This window comes from Xenopus tropicalis, chromosome 1 (assembly GCF_000004195.4).
Source record: "Xenopus tropicalis strain Nigerian chromosome 1, UCB_Xtro_10.0, whole genome shotgun sequence".
Taxonomy (NCBI): domain Eukaryota; kingdom Metazoa; phylum Chordata; class Amphibia; order Anura; family Pipidae; genus Xenopus; species Xenopus tropicalis.
This window is the reverse complement of record NC_030677.2, coordinates 211,961,340-211,976,860: the sequence shown is the minus strand read 5'-3', so window position 1 is coordinate 211,976,860 and position 15,521 is coordinate 211,961,340. Positions and strand designations below refer to the sequence as shown.

The 15,521-nt window shown below is 52.1% G+C and overlaps 1 protein-coding gene across 4 annotated transcripts in view; it reads left to right on the top strand.

Moving 5' to 3' along the window:
* The window catches only part of cntfr (ciliary neurotrophic factor receptor), a 283,796-nt gene that overhangs the window by 247,727 nt on the left and 20,548 nt on the right, over window positions 1-15,521 (top strand). For all 4 annotated transcript variants that reach the window (XM_031892423.1, XM_031892427.1, XM_031892417.1 and 1 more), the window contains 3 exon segments: window positions 2,527-2,644; window positions 3,872-4,038; window positions 11,768-11,931. In XM_031892423.1, coding sequence (XP_031748283.1) covers window positions 2,527-2,644; window positions 3,872-4,038; window positions 11,768-11,931 — 449 coding nt within the window.

Here is a 15,521-nt window from a genome sequence, read left to right as displayed (position 1 = left end):
GACTCAGGCACACTTTACTGCTGCGCTGCAAGTTGGAGTGATATCCCCCCCCTCCCCCCCAGCAGCCGATCAGCAGAACAATGGGAAGGGGGCAAGATAGCAGCTCCCAGTAGGTATCAGAATAGCACTCAATAGTAAGAAATCCAAGTCCGGCTTGGGACTCCTCCAGTTACATGGGAGTAGGAGAAACAATAGGTTAGCTGAAAGCAGTTCTAATGTGTAGCGCTGGCTGAAAGCTCAGACTCAGGCACACTTTACTGCTGTGCTGCAAATTGGAGTGATATCCCCCCCCCCTCACCCCCAGCAGCCGATCAGCAGAACAATGGGAAGGGAGCAAGATAGCAGCTCCCAGTAGGTATCAGAATAGCACTCAATAGTAAGAAATCCAAGTCCGGCTTGGGACTCCTCCAGTTACATGGGAGTAGGAGAAACAATAGGTTAGCTGAAAGCAGTTCTAATGTGTAGCGCTGGCTGAAAGCTCAGACTCAGGCACAAGGCACTGAGATGGCGCCTACACACCAATATTACAGCTACAAATACATTTGTTGGTTCAAGAATAAAAGGTTAAATGGCAGAGGGAATTATTTGCTGTGTAACAGGGTCATTTAGAGATAAAAAGTACCCCATAAAAATGATGGCAGTGTCCCTTTAATTGGCCATGTGACCATATCCGAGAGGCCTCATTGGGCAGAGTATCTATAGAAAGAAAGGCTACAAGGTATGAAAAGAATTTAGCTTTGGATAAAAGGAGTGTGAAAGTGCCAATGGCAGGGGGAAAGGTTCCAGCCGGATTAAGATTTTTAATTAAATTCTTCTTGTAGCCACGGGGGGCACAGGGACGGAGGGGGGTAATACACTCACAGCCCCGGAACCTGCTGAGACAGAGCTTTGGATCGTACTAAGAACCACATTAAACTGAGAGCTTTGGGCTGTGGGCAGGGAATCATCTTCTCTCTGCCAAGGTGCCCTGTTAGTGCCAGGTATTATACAAACCTTGTCTGTATTCCACATCCCACCTATCACTTCTCTTCCTTGTACCCCAGTGTCATTCCTCTGTGCCATCTTATTGTGCCCCCAGGCAACAACGTAAGGATCCTGTAATATTCCCACACTCACTGCTCCCAGTCTGCTCATCCCATACAGTGTCCTGTGTGTATCTGTCTGGTATTCTCCTGTGGGTATTATAAGGGATAATGTACCCCCTACTGTAAATGATAAGGATATTAGCAGTCACTGAGGGGTTCTGTGCCCCCCATATAAAGGCACAAGGCTGCAGGCTGAGTTATACAGGGAACTCTGAGTATCACTCATGTATTATAAGGGATAATGTACCCCCTACTGTAAATGATAAGGATATTAGCAGTCACTGAGGGGCTCTGTGCCCATATAAAGGCACAAGGCTGCAGGCTGAGTTATACAGGGAACTCTGAGTATCACTCATGTATTATAAGGGATAATGTACCCCCTACTGTAAATGATAAGGATATTAGCAGTCACTGAGGGGTTCTGTGCCCCCCATATAAAGGCACAAGGCTGCAGGCTGAGTTATACAGGGAACTCTGAGTATCACTCATGTATTATAAGGGATAATGTACCCCCTACTGTAAATGATAAGGATATTAGCAGTCACTGAGGGGTTCTGTGCCCCCCATATAAAGGCACAAGGCTGCAGGCTGAGTTATACAGGGAACTCTGAGTATCACTCATGTATTATAAGGGGTAATGTACCCCCTACTGTAAATGATAAGGATATTAGCAGAGGGGTTCTGTGACCATATTGAAGTAATGAGAGGAGTTTATTGGGGGGGGGTCTGGCTGAGGGGCCACTAGTGGAAACCGCATGGATTCCGACTGCCTTCCAGGGCTTTTCTCCTGCGTTTCTCATACAAATGCTCATCTGGAACTGGTATAGAGTCCCTGTAGGATCCATTCATCACGCGCCGCGGCCCTGACAGGCCCAGATCCGGAGCCCAAACAATAAATATCCCACTTGCCTGATCCTCGCTGTTGTTTGGGCCGAGTGTTTTGTTAGTGCTGGGGCAACCGGACGACCTCTGATTGTAATAAATGATACGACAGTGCGTGGAATGTAATACGATTAATCTTATCGTTAGGGCTAACGAAGGAGGAGCACGGAAACGTAATTAGGGGCATTAGGAGTAATGATAGATGAGCTAACGCTGTGACTCATCCGACCCGGTCACTAATACAATTTCCAGCCTCCCAGATGTCCCTGTGAGCGGATGTGGCCCCGGGGAAAGGGGGGTACCGTCGGCACAAACAGAGCATCTATGGGTCATTATCGGGGGCGTCTCTGGGGACAAAGCTCATTCTTGGGCTAGCAACCTGGCTATTGGTGGCTACGAGGGGCTGGGGTTGGTTATATGGTTGCACCAGTGATCCTTACGTACAAACACAGTTATATAGGGGGCCACACTAATGCAATGTTAGGGCCACCTCCACCAATCACAGCGAATGTCCCTGTAGGCTGCTGCCACTGACTGCCATTATGTTTCTTCTTTGCAGACCCCCCCAGGGAACCCGTACTCATGTGCCGATCCAACAACTACCCGGCGTCGTTCTACTGCAGCTGGCACCTACCCTTCCCCACCTTCATCCCCAACTCCTTCAACATCAGCGTCATGTAAGTACCACGCGGCACAGTGAATATACATACATACAGTGAATAAAGTACCCCCTGTTGGAAAATATAAGGATCTAAGGATGACTTTATAGAGGTTTGAGGCAGAAGGCCTTGTTCTTTTATACAGGTCATGGAACGCTGAGGTGACTTCTAATATCCTCAGGGGGTACTTTATTATAATATACAGGTATAGGACCCATTATCCAGAATGCTCGGGACCAAGGGTATTCTAGATAAGGGGTCTCTCTGTAATTTGGATCTTCATACCTTAAGTCTGCTAAAAAATCAATAAACCATTAATTAAACCCAATAGGCTTGTTTTGCATCCAATAAGGGGTAATTATATCTTAGTTGGGATCAAGTACAGGTACTGTTTTATTATTACAGAGAAAAGGGAATCATTTAACCATTAAATAAACCCAATAGGGCTGTTCTGCCCCCAATAAGGGGTAATTATATCTTAGTTGGGATCAAGTACAGGTACTGTTTTATTATTACAGAGAAAAGGGAATCATTTAACCATTAAATAAACCCAATAGGGCTGTTCTGCCCCAATAAGGGGTAATTATATCTTAGTTGGGATCAAGTACAGGTACTGTTTTATTATTACAGAGAAAAGGGAATCATTTAATCATTAAATAAACCCAATAGGGCTGTTCTGCCCCCAATAAGGGGTAATTATATCTTAGTTGGGATCAAGTACAGGTACTGTTTTATTATTACAGAGAAAAGGGAATCATTTAACCATTAAATAAACCCAATAGGGCTGTTCTGCCCCCAATAAGGGGTAATTATATCTTAGTTGGGATCAAGTACAGGTACTGTTTTATTATTACAGAGAAAAGGGAATCATTTAACCATTAAATAAACCCAATAGGGCTATTCTGCCCCAATAAGGGGTAATTATATCTTAGTTGGGATCAAGTACAGTTACTGTTTTATTATTACAGAGAAAAAGGAAATCAGTTTTAAAATTCTGAATTATTTAACTAAAATGGAGTCTATGGGAGACAGGCTTTCCATAATTCAGAACTTTCTAGATAATGGGTTTCCGGATAAGGGATCCCATACCTGTATATGTTCTATGGTAGCACCGTGCTTCTACATTATGTGCCTAGTGGGCCGCAACATAGAAGCACCGCCCGTAGCGCAGTAGTCGGACATTACTGTAGCAGGAGCGGAATGCCGGCTGTGGGGTCACTAATGGTTTCCTATTGCCCCCCCCAGGCACGACTCTAAGCAGCTGTACTGTGAGAAGGACCCCTTCCCCAAAAACAGGTGCCACATCAAATACAGCCGCCTCTTCTCTACCCAGAAGTACCAGGTCACCGTGGTGGCGACCAACGCGCTGGGCAAGAACTCCACCACCATCAGCTTCGATGAGTTCTCTATAGGTAACGTATCTACTGCCGCGCTTCTAGCCTGGTGGGGGGGGGTAATTCAATCACAAGCGGGGGGGTAGGCTTCATTAAAGGGAAACTCTGGCTCCCGAACCAAAATGTATTGTTATTGTTACTCTTTATTACTTATCTTTCTATTAGGGAGGCACCAAATCCTGGATTCGGTTTGGGATTCGGGACGATTTTTGAAGGATTCAGTTTCGGCCGAATCCAAGGCCCCAGACGAACCGAATCCCAATTAGTATACAGGGTGGGTTCAGGGGTTCAGCCAAAGTGAGTGTGGTGCACCCCTACTTTCTATGCAGGCCCTATACTTGTTATATTCCCATCTCTCGTTTAAACCGCTGCCTGGTTGCCGGGGTAAGTAATACTCTAGCAACCGGATAGCTGCTAAAATACCAAATGGAGAGCTGCTGAACGAAAAGCTAAATAACTTTAAAAAATGGAGGGCGGAGGGGTCAGTATGGAGATAGGGTGAGATTTAAGCCGAGGGAGGATGGAAATGGCTGGTGAATAAAGAGAAATGCAATAACGCAGCTGTGGGAAATACACAGGGAGCAAAGCATGATGGGACGGCTGAGATGAAAGGGGAAAATATTTAATAAAAATAGAGAAAAACAAGAGCGCAAAGTCGGTTCCAGAGCCATCATGATGTCAGACACTTCATCCCGAGAACGCGTTCCACATTTTTAATTGCGTTGGCTTCCCGCTCTTCTGGCAGCGCGTGCGGCCGGCGTGCCAATAAAAGTAATTACGTTGGAAGGACGCGGAGTAAGAACATTTGGTCGAAGCTGCGGAATTGCTGAGGTTTTGTGGCCGCGCCGGCGTCCCCCCATCTCCAAGGGCCTCAGCTCTGCTGACTCTGTTGTGTTGTTGACAAGAACGTCGGCCTTAACCCCTGCGGCGCTGGATCGGTCTGGGCTTTCCGAGCGGCAAAGGTCGGGTTGGGAGTGGCGCTAGTCTTACTGGGAGATCCAGGTGTCCCCCCCAGTGAGCCCCCCAGTGGCAAAGGTCAGGTTGGGAGCGGCACTAGTCTTACTGGGAGATTCAGGTGTTGCCCCCCCAGTGAGCCCCCCAGTGGCAAAGGTCGGGTTGGGAGTGGCGCTAGTCTTACTGGGAGATCCAGGTGTCCCCCCCAGTGAGCCCCCCCAGTGGCAAAGGTCAGGTTGGGAGTGGCGCTAGTCTTACTGGGAGATCCAGGTGTTGCCCCCCAGTTGCAAAGGTCAGGTAAGGAGCGGCGCTGCTCTTACTGGGAGATCCAGGTGTTGCCCCCCAGTGGCAAAGGTCAGGTTGGGAGTGGCACTAGTCTTACTGGGAGATCCAGGTGTTGCCCCCCAGTGGCAAAGGTCAGGTTGGGAGTGGCGCTAGTCTTACTGGGAGATCCAGGTGTTGCCCCCCAGTGGCAAAGGTCAGGTTGGGAGTGGCGCTAGTCTTGCTGGGAGATCCAGGTGTTGCCCCCCCAGTGAGCCCCCCAGTGGCAAAGGTCGGGTTGGGAGTGGCGCTAGTCTTACTGGGAGATCCAGGTGTTGCCCCCCAGTGGCAAAGGTCAGGTTGGGAGTGGCGCTAGTCTTACTGGGAGATCCAGGTGTTGCCTCCCAGTTGCAAAGGTCAGGTAAGGAGCGGCGCTGCTCTTACTGGGAGATCCAGGTGTTGCCCCCCAATGGCAAAGGTCAGGTTGGGAGCGGCGCTAGTCTTACTGGGAGATCCAGGTGTTGCCCCCCAGTGAGCCCCCCAGTGGCAAAGGTCAGGTTGGGAGCGGCGCTGCTCTTACTGGGAGATCCAGGTGTTGCCCCCCAGTGGCAAAGGTCAGGTTGGGAGCGGCGCTGCTCTTACTGGGAGATCCAGGTGTTGCCCCCCAGTGGCAAAGGTCAGGTTGGGAGTGGCGCTAGTCTTACTGGGAGATCCAGGTGTTGCCCCCCAGTGGCAAAGGTCAGGTTGGGAGTGGCGCTAGTCTTACTGGGAGATCCAGGTGTTGCCCCCCAGTGGCAAAGGTCAGGTTGGGAGTGGCGCTAGTCTTACTGGGAGATCCAGGTGTTGCCCCCCCAGTGGCAAAGGTCAGGTTGGGAGTGGCGCTAGTCTTACTGGGAGATCCAGGTGTTGCCCCCCAGTGGCAAAGGTCAGGTTGGGAGTGGCGCTAGTCTTACTGGGAGATCCAGGTGTTGCCCCCCAGTGAGCCCCCCAGTGGCAAAGGTCAGGTTGGGAGCGGCGCTGCTCTTACTGGGAGATCCAGGTGTTGCCCCCCAGTGACAAAGGTCAGGTTGGGAGTGGCGCTAGTCTTACTGGGAGATCCAGGTTTTGCCCCCCAGTGAGCCCCCCAGTGGCAAAGGTCAGGTTGGGAGCGGCGCTGCTCTTACTGGGAGATACAGGTGTTGCCCCCCAGTGGCAAAGGTCAGGTTGGGAGTGGCGCTAGTCTTACTGGGAGATCCAGGTTTTGCCCCCCAGTGAGCCCCCCAGTGGCAAAGGTCAGGTTGGGAGCGGCGCTGCTCTTACTGGGAGATACAGGTGTTGCCCCCCAGTGGCAAAGGTCAGGTTGGGAGTGGCGCTAGTCTTACTGGGAGATCCAGGTGTTGCCCCCCAGTGGCATAGGTCAGGTTGGGAGCGGCGCTACTCTTACTGGGAGATCCAGGTGTTGCCCCCCAGTGGCAAAGGTCAGGTTGGGAGCGGTGCTGCTCTTACTGGGAGATCCAGGTGTTGCCCCCCAGTGGCAAAGGTCAGGTTGGGAGCGGCGCTGCTCTTACTGGGAGATCCAGGTGTTGCCCCCCCAGTGGCAAAGGTCAGGTTGGGAGCGGCGCTACTCTTACTGGGAGCTACAGGTGTTGCCCCCCAGTGGCAAAGGTCAGGTTGGGAGTGGCGCTAGTCTTACTGGGAGATCCAGGTGTTGCCCCCCAGTGGCAAAGGTCGGGTTGGGAGTGGCGCTAGTCTTACTGGGAGATCCAGGTGTTGCCTCCCAGTGGCAAAGGTCAGGTTGGGAGCAGCGCTACTCTTACTGGAAGCTACAGGTGTTGCCCCCCAGTGGCAAAGGTCAGGTTGGGAGTGGCGCTAGTCTTACTGGGAGATCCAGGTGTTGCCCCCCAGTGGCAAAGGTCGGGTTGGGAGTGGCGCTAGTCTTACTGGGAGATCCAGGTGTTGCCCCCCAGTGACAAAGGTCAGATTGGGAGCGGCGCTAGTCTTACTGGGAGATCCAGGTGTTGCCCCCCAGTGGCAAAGGTCAGGTTGGGAGTGGTGCTAGTCTTACTGGGAGATCCAGGTGTTGCCCCCTAGTTGCAAAGGTCAGGTTGGGAGTGGCGCTAGTCTTACTGGGAGATCCAGGTGTTGCCCCCCAGTGAGCCCCCCAGTTGCAAAGGTCAGGTTGGGAGTGGCGCTAGTCTTACTGGGAGATCCAGGTGTTGCCCCCCAGTGCCCATGGTCATGGCATCTAGCGGTTTCTATGGACTTTCACCATTACATCAGCTTCTGCGCCAGGGGTGGGCAAACTTTTTGGCTCAGGGGCCACGTTGACTTACAGACAGGCGGGGCCAGCGTTACGCCATTTCCACTCGTCAGTCCCCAGACGCCAAGTCTTGCGTGATGAGTCAGTGGGCCGGATTAAAAAGACCAATGGCCCTGACGTGGCCCGCGGGCCGTAGTTTGCCCACCCCTGTTCTATGCCCGTGTTCTGCAGAACGGAGGAGGAGACTCTTCATCTTTGATCTAGAACAGTGCTTGCCTGACTTTTTCATTTCATTGCCCCCTTGGGGGTCCAACCTTTGATCAGGACCCCCCTTAGCTCTACCCATGTATCCATTTTGGTTCCAAGAATACCCAGGAGAGCAAATACATTGCTTTCTTGTATAAAGGGGAAGGAAAGGTACAATCACTGTAATTGTAATCGCCCTTATACCTTATACCCCCGGTTGGTGCTCCTGTTAGGAAAAAACCACCCCAGCCTGGGGTAGATGGCCTCGTCTACCTTCAGAATCCCGGGGTGAAAATGGCGACTTTCTCATTAAAGTTCGGCTTTTTACTCTACTGCGCAATCACTCACGAAGACAGAAAAGGCTCTCTCGCAGCTACCCCGGGCTGGGGTGGTTTTCTCCAACCTGGGGTATAAGGTAAGCAATTACAATCACTGGGGGGTGCCACCCCTCAGTTATTTTACCTTTCCTTCTCCTCTAAGGCAGCCTTTTGATTGGCTTAACCTGTATTCTTAACAGGGAATTGCCAGTAGCCTATGGGGCTCATTCATCAACATTGGGCAATTTTGCACCTGGGCAGTTACCCACGGCAACCAATCACATTTTTTTATTGCTTTCATTATTCCTTCTGCAGCTGGCTTAAAAAAAATACTCATTGATTGGTTGCTATGGGTTACTGTCCAGGTGCTAATTTGCCCGGTGTTCATAAATGAGCCAGACTTACTGCTATAGGATTCAGTGTCGACTCCCTCAGTGACAAAGCTGATCCTTGATCACCAACGGGGTCAGACTGGGCCGCCGGGACACCGGGAAACTACCTGGTGGGCCCCAGCGGCCCAGACGCAACCCTGTTGGCGGAAGGGGGGAGTTAGGGGGTTGCACCCCCCCAGTCCGACCCTAATCACCAACACCCTGCGCCCACATAGAAACGGGACTTGATTACAGGGTATTAAAGCTCCCTGATACCTTCCCCCTCAGTCGGTCCCAGTGGCCAATAGCAATAGGTGCCTGCGGCGGCTACTAAGTAGGACCATTTATTGGTATAAATAATGTCAGTGTGCGGAACGGTATCGATCCCTCTAGTACTTTATATTCCCCCCTGCTCCTGTCTCACACCCAGGCCACCGGGCCGGTACCGAGGTCCCTAATGAGCCGATCCAGCAAAGGGCACGGCGCCATTTAGCCAAAAATTGAAATATCACATAATAAAACTTGCCTATTTTTCATGGTGACCTTTCTTTGCAGAGAAACAAACCTACTTACAAAATACGGAAATAAAGTTTATTCGGTCTGAGCGTCTCGTTCCAGTTATACACGTGGCCCCTGGTATTATTTGGATTAGGCCATCTATCCTTATAATGAAAGGGCCAGTACAGAATACATACAGTATGGGCTGATCATCTGTAGGATAAGTGTATAAACTCTACATATTTATAGGGCATAGAAACCTTTAAAGGGCAAGTAAAGACCCATGTAGAAAGCCCTTACTTTTTGTGCTGAATGGTGACTGGACAGGGGCTATTTTGTGTGTATTGGCCCCTTCCCAAACACTCTGGAGGGAGAGTTGCAGAACTCTGATCCTAATGGGCCACAGCTACTTGGCTGATATCCTTACTGTCCTATTGCTGGGGGTTTGGGTTCTATACAGTGGCTCCAGCTTTCCTCTGACTCCATCATTCTCAGGTATCCAGCAGTGCCTTTAGGGTTAATGATAACTGATCCTGACCCCTGCCATAAAGCAAGACAGAACTGCCTTTTTGCGCAGCGCTGCACAAGAGAAGCGATTTTATTTCGACTTCACTATCCCTTTAAGTGAGGCTCGGGCCAAACTCTGCGCAGATTTGATTTCAGTGGGAAAGAATGTGGTGTCTCTCCACGAGCGTTTCCAAGTGACGTTGCTAAGAACAAGTCTAGGTAGGAATAAAGGAAAATATTATACAAAGGACTCGCTGCTGGCGGCCACCGGGGGGACCTGCTGAGTTTCCAGAAGAAGCTGGAAGGGAGCTGAGTCTCCGAGGCTTTGGTTACATGTTTACTGGGATGTGGGAAACAACAACCCGGAGCTAACTGAACTGGCCCCCAACCTGGGGCTCATTTATGGTGCAACTCACACAGTTGCTTTTGCTCACAGTGCTCAAATAGCGATTACCGTGGTATTGGCACTGGTTCTGAAGACTCCCCTGGTAGTATCAACAACTGTAAAGGTGGCCAAACATGTTCCGATCCACTCGAGAGGATCTTTCTCCCAATATGCCCACCTAAGGGTACGGGTATGTGAGCCATCAGAGCGAGGGATGTACCAATGAGGTGATGAGGCCCCCAATCCAATGGGAATCAAACCTGCCCCATCGACACCTGGCCAATTTTCAGCCAGATATGGGTCAGGGAGGCCAGGGCCCAAACCCGATCCCACCGCCCCCCCCTGGGTTGCAGATCTCCCCAGAAGCGCCTAAAGGTCCCCATACACGTTAAGATTCGTTCGCTTGGAGAGATCGCCAAGTGAGCAGATCTTCACCCGATATCCCCACCTACAGGCGGGCACATACACCTACAGATGGGCACATACACCTACGGGCGGGCACATACACCTACGGGCGGGCGCATACACCTACGGGCGGGCGCATACACCTACGGGCGGGCGCATACACCTACAGGTGGCCGATATCGGGGAGTGCGTAGGGTAATTCGACCGTTTGGGGCCAAACGACTGAATTATATTGGCAGCAATGGGCAGTCGGTTCGGGGATCGCACCAACAAGCCGATGCAGTCCCCGATCCGACTGAATCTTTTAACCTGCCCGATCGATATCTGCCCAATTTCAGGCCAGATATCGGTCGGACAGGCCCCTCGTTTCTGCCCCTACACGGGCCGATAAGCCGCCGAATAGATCTAAGGGACCCATATTGGCAGCTACAATCAGCCCATGTATGGGGACATTAAGCCAGGTGTAGCCAATACGTCGATCGCAGTCTACCAGTCGATCCCCCATGAATTTCTTGTAGAACGCGTCTAAGCCGGGGTTAGGGGGAGGAGTCAAAAGTAGATCTCCCGGGGACAAAGTCTGGGCCCCCCTGGCCTAAGGTAAGACTAAAGTATGCACACTCAGGGGAGGGAGTTAGGCAGGCAGCGGGGGCCCCCGGGGGGAATGTGAGGGCCACAGCAAGGGCCTCTTGAGTGGGGTACATGGTACAGCAACCCCAGTCTAACTCTGCGAGAGGCCTATCAGGGGTCCCCGTATATGGGCCTGCACCCCCCAGTCTAACTCTGCAAGAGGCCTATCAGGGGTCCCCGTATATGGGCCTGCACCCCCCAGTCTAACTCTGCAAGAGGCCTATCAGGGGTCCCCGTATATGGGCCTGCACCCCCCAGTCTAACTCTGCGAGAGGCCTATCAGGGGTCCCCGTATATGGGCCTGCACCCCCCAGTCTAACTCTGCAAGAGGCCTATCAGGGGTCCCCGTATATGGGCCTGCACCCCCGTCTAACCCTGCGAGAGGCCTATCAGGGGTCCCCGTATATGGGCCTGCACCCCCGTCTAACCCTGCGAGAGGCCTATCAGGGGTCCCCGTATATGGGCCTGCACCCCCGTCTAACCCTGCGAGAGGCCTATCAGGGGTACCCTGCCGAAACTGTCTAAAAAGACTCAAATTGACAGCTTAAATTTGCCGTGTATGGGCACCGTATCTCTGCGGTGGGCACTAGGGATGTACAGCATGGCACGGGCACAACCCTGCTGCACCCACTGTTGCACTTGGCACTGTTGTTGGCAGAGCAGCAGCCCCTGTAGCAGAAGAGCAGTGCATCCTGGGAGTAGAACAAACTATGGGGTAGTAGGGAGAGAGTAGCAGGGGGGTAATAGTCACGGGGAAGGGGGTGTAATGACTAATATATGGCTCATATCATATTTGGCCGATACAATATATTATTATTAACATTATTATTAACATTTATTTATAAAGCGCCAACATATTCCGCAGCGCTGTACAATAAGTATATATTAGGGTTTGTTGGACAATAAATTGACGGCTTCTCTTTGTTTTTGTCTGTAGTGAAGCCGGACCCACCGGAAAACGTGGTCGCTAAGCTGGTGCACAATAACCCTCGCCGGCTGGAAGTCACCTGGCAGATCCCGTCCTCTTGGCCGGATCCAGACTCTTTTCCGCTCAAGTTCTTCCTACGCTACAGGCCTCTCATCCTCGACCAATGGCAGCACGTGAGTGGAGACCTCATTTCCTACTAGCGATTGTCACCTCGGCCCTCGTTCAAGGGGAAATACTCCCCTGATATTACAGATAGAGCGGCGGCCATTTGGCCATTTAGTCATTGTTATGTGTAACTGTGAGGGAGTGTGTATAGTAAGGCAAGATCGGATGAGTAACAGGGTATATTAGGGCTGGCTATGGTGTTGGACTGGGATTTCTGGGGGCAACAAGAGGCCGCTACCTCAAGGGTGTAACATCCCAACTGGGGAGTCCCCTAACCCCTCCCTCACTTACACTGCCCCCCCATGCGCACTGCAACAATGATCCCCCCCCCCCATCCCGGGCAGCCAGCGGCCTGGGGGGCAGGTTTCTCTTGGTGTCCCCCCATCCCAGTCTGACCCTGGCTAAGTATCTGCAGCACCCAGCTGGCCCTTCTCTCATCCACGCAGTCACATGACCCATATTTGGGTCCCTATTGTCACCCTGGTACGTGTGGTTATGACCAGGGGCCACTGTTACTGGTGGCAAAAAGCCGCTCCTGGTTACTGGGTGCTATAGCGCCACCTCAGGGTGGGACTGGGGCCCAAACCCCTCTGCTTATTGTCGGTGAGAGAGACGCTCTCAGTTTAATGGCAGTAATGTGACAGCTACGAGGGGAAATGAGCCCCATAGCCGGGCGGTTGGGCTCGCTACGCACATTTAGGCAGCTGTTAATAACTCTCCATCCAGAGAGAAATCTGCCCAAATGAAATGTCCCGGCCGATCCCTCGCACTCAGCACAATCCCAGCTTTATTCTTCTGCTCATCATTCAACCCCCAGTCAGTCTTCATACTGAATCTGCACTCCCAGGCACAGTGTCTCATTCAGTTACAAACTGGCAGTGCAGTAAGGCACACACAGGGCTGGATGGGGCAAGATTACTACACGGGCCCCAAACAGAGCTCCATCTCCCCATTTATTAGCCATTGTGTTTGCTGACCTGCTGGAAGGAAACCCTTGTCCGTGAGTAGAATGAGGCCCCAATAAAATAAGAATAAGAAGCACAGCAGAACCACGCCCCCAATGCATCCTAACCACGCCCCCTTTCCAAAAAAAAAACCTTCATGATCCATGAATCACATTATTAAGTCTCTTGGCCCCCCTCCTCTGCCAAGCAGGGCCCCTGGCTCTAGCACCCCTTGTACCCCCCGATGGCACCCCTGTGTATTAAGGGCAGGGACAGTAAGTGAGGTGCAGTGTGTATAGTAAGGTCGGGGGGTGCCACTGAAATTCCATAGAAATACTGTCCAACCAACAGCGACCATCATCCTCTGACAGCCCCCCCGAGGGATTGTAATATACGAGTCTGTCTGCCCAGAGGCTCACCCCCCGGCACTGCTGGGCACACAGGCACCAATAGCCCCCAGGAAGCCGGCGGCACAGCTGCTACAGCACCGAGACTTCATTTCTCTATTCATTCCGCCTTTATTATTTCCTAGGTTTGTGGCTTCCATTGTCTCATTGCACTAATACATAGAGCAACGATTTGCTATGGCTTTAGTTCCCCATCTTGCCCTACTGTCTCCATCTTGCCCTACTGTCCCCATCTTGCCCTACTGTCTCCATCTTGTCCTACTGTCTCCATCTTGCCCTACTGTCTCCATCTTGCCCTGCTGTCTCCATCTTGCCCTACTGTCCCCATCTTGCCCTACTGCTCCCATCTTGCCCTACTGTCCCCATCTTGCCCTACTGTCTCCATCTTGCCCTGCTGTCTCCATCTTGTCCTACTGTCCCCATCTTGCCCTACTGTCTCCATCTTGCCCTGCTGTCTCCATCTTGCCCTACTGTCCCCATTGCCCTACTGCTCCCATCTTGCCCTGCTGTCCCCATCTTGCCCTACTGTCCCCATCTTGCCCTGCTGTCCCCATCTTGCCCTACTGTCTCCATCTTGCCCTACTGTCCCCATCTTGCCCTGCTGTCCCCATCTTGCCCTGCTGTCTCCATCTTGTCCTACTGTCTCCATCTTGCCCTGCTGTCCCCATCTTGCCCTGCTGTCCCCATCTTGCCCTGCTGTCCCCATCTTGCCCTGCTGTCCCCATCTTGCCCTGCTGTCCCCATCTTGCCCTACTGTCTCCATCTTGCCCTGCTGTCCCCATCTTGCCTCACTGTCTCCATCTTGTCCTACTGTCTCCATCTTGCCCTACTGTCCCCATCTTGCCCTACTGTCCCCATCTTGCCCTACTGTCCCCATCTTGCCCTGCTGTCCCCATCTTGCCCTGCTGTCCCCATCTTGCCCTGCTGTCCCCATCTTGCCCTGCTGTCTCCATCTTGCCCTACTGTCTCCATCTTGTTCTACTGTCTCTATTTTGCCCTACTGTCTCCATCTTGCCTGTCTCTATTTTGCCCTACTGTCTCCATCTTGCCCTACTGTCTCCATCTTGTCCTACTGTCTCCATCTTGCCCTACTGTCTCCATCTTGCCCTACTGTCTCCATCTTGTCCTACTGTCTCCATCTTGCCCTACTGTCTCCATCTTGCCCTACTGTCTCCATCTTGTTCTACTGTCTCTATTTTGCCCTACTGTCTCCATCTTGCCCTACTGTCTCCATCTTGCCCTACTGTCTCCATCTTGTCCTACTGTCTCCATCTTGCCCTACTGTCTCCATCTTGTTCTACTGTCTCTATTTTGTCCTACTGTCTCCATCTTGCCCTACTGTCTCCATCTTGCCCTTTTGTCTCCATCTTCCCTTTGCCTCCTTTGCCCTGTGGCTACCATGGTACAGTCTCCAATTTGTCTCCTGTTTCCAACTTGCCCCTCATCACCATCCTGCCCCGTTATTGCCACCTTTTGCTACTGTTGCCATTTTACTCTTCAGCATCAGCCCCCCCACCTCTGTCAGTGCCCACCCATTGCTCAGCTGAGCCTCACTCTGTTGAGGCCCCTGGGTGTTTGCCCTGTTGGGGGCCCCTAGGACAGTTCTGGTCACATGATTACCACCGCCGCCATGTTACGTTTGTTTGAAGGGAATAATAACATTTTCCTTTTCTGCCAGAACCTTGGGGGTGTTCGGCGACCCCCGGCCAGATAGGGGGCACCTCTGTCTCACAGCCTGGCACGGTGCCGGGGCACATTCTGCCAACACAAAGCTCTTTGCCCTTTAATGTAACATTGCCAATTAGGAGAAGGCGGGCAGCAGAGGCAGCCGGGGGCCGGGGGGCCCAACGCACGGAAATGAATATGCACTCATGCAGTATTCATGGGCCTCGTATCGATTGCAAATGCATTACCCCCTCCTTGTGGGCTGCTTATCTGCCCTCCCAGCCTGATTCAGCACCCGCGGGGAGACAGCACCCGTGTCAGGGGGAAGGTCACAGACAGAACCATTTGCAGCCAGTATGGGGGGGGGGGGCTGAGAGTAATCTCTGTAGCCTGCTGGATAAGGACCTGCCTTTATGCCCCATACAGAGACATTTACCCCCCCCCCCAACCGTTTTCCCCGGCTATGGCACTGGGACCATTCACCCAGGAGCCAGCCAGCAAGGAGTTAACGTGTGGGGCAGAGAGGGAGGCTCTCCGGCTATTATCTGTGTTGGTTATGGGATGGGAGACGGTTCATTTAGG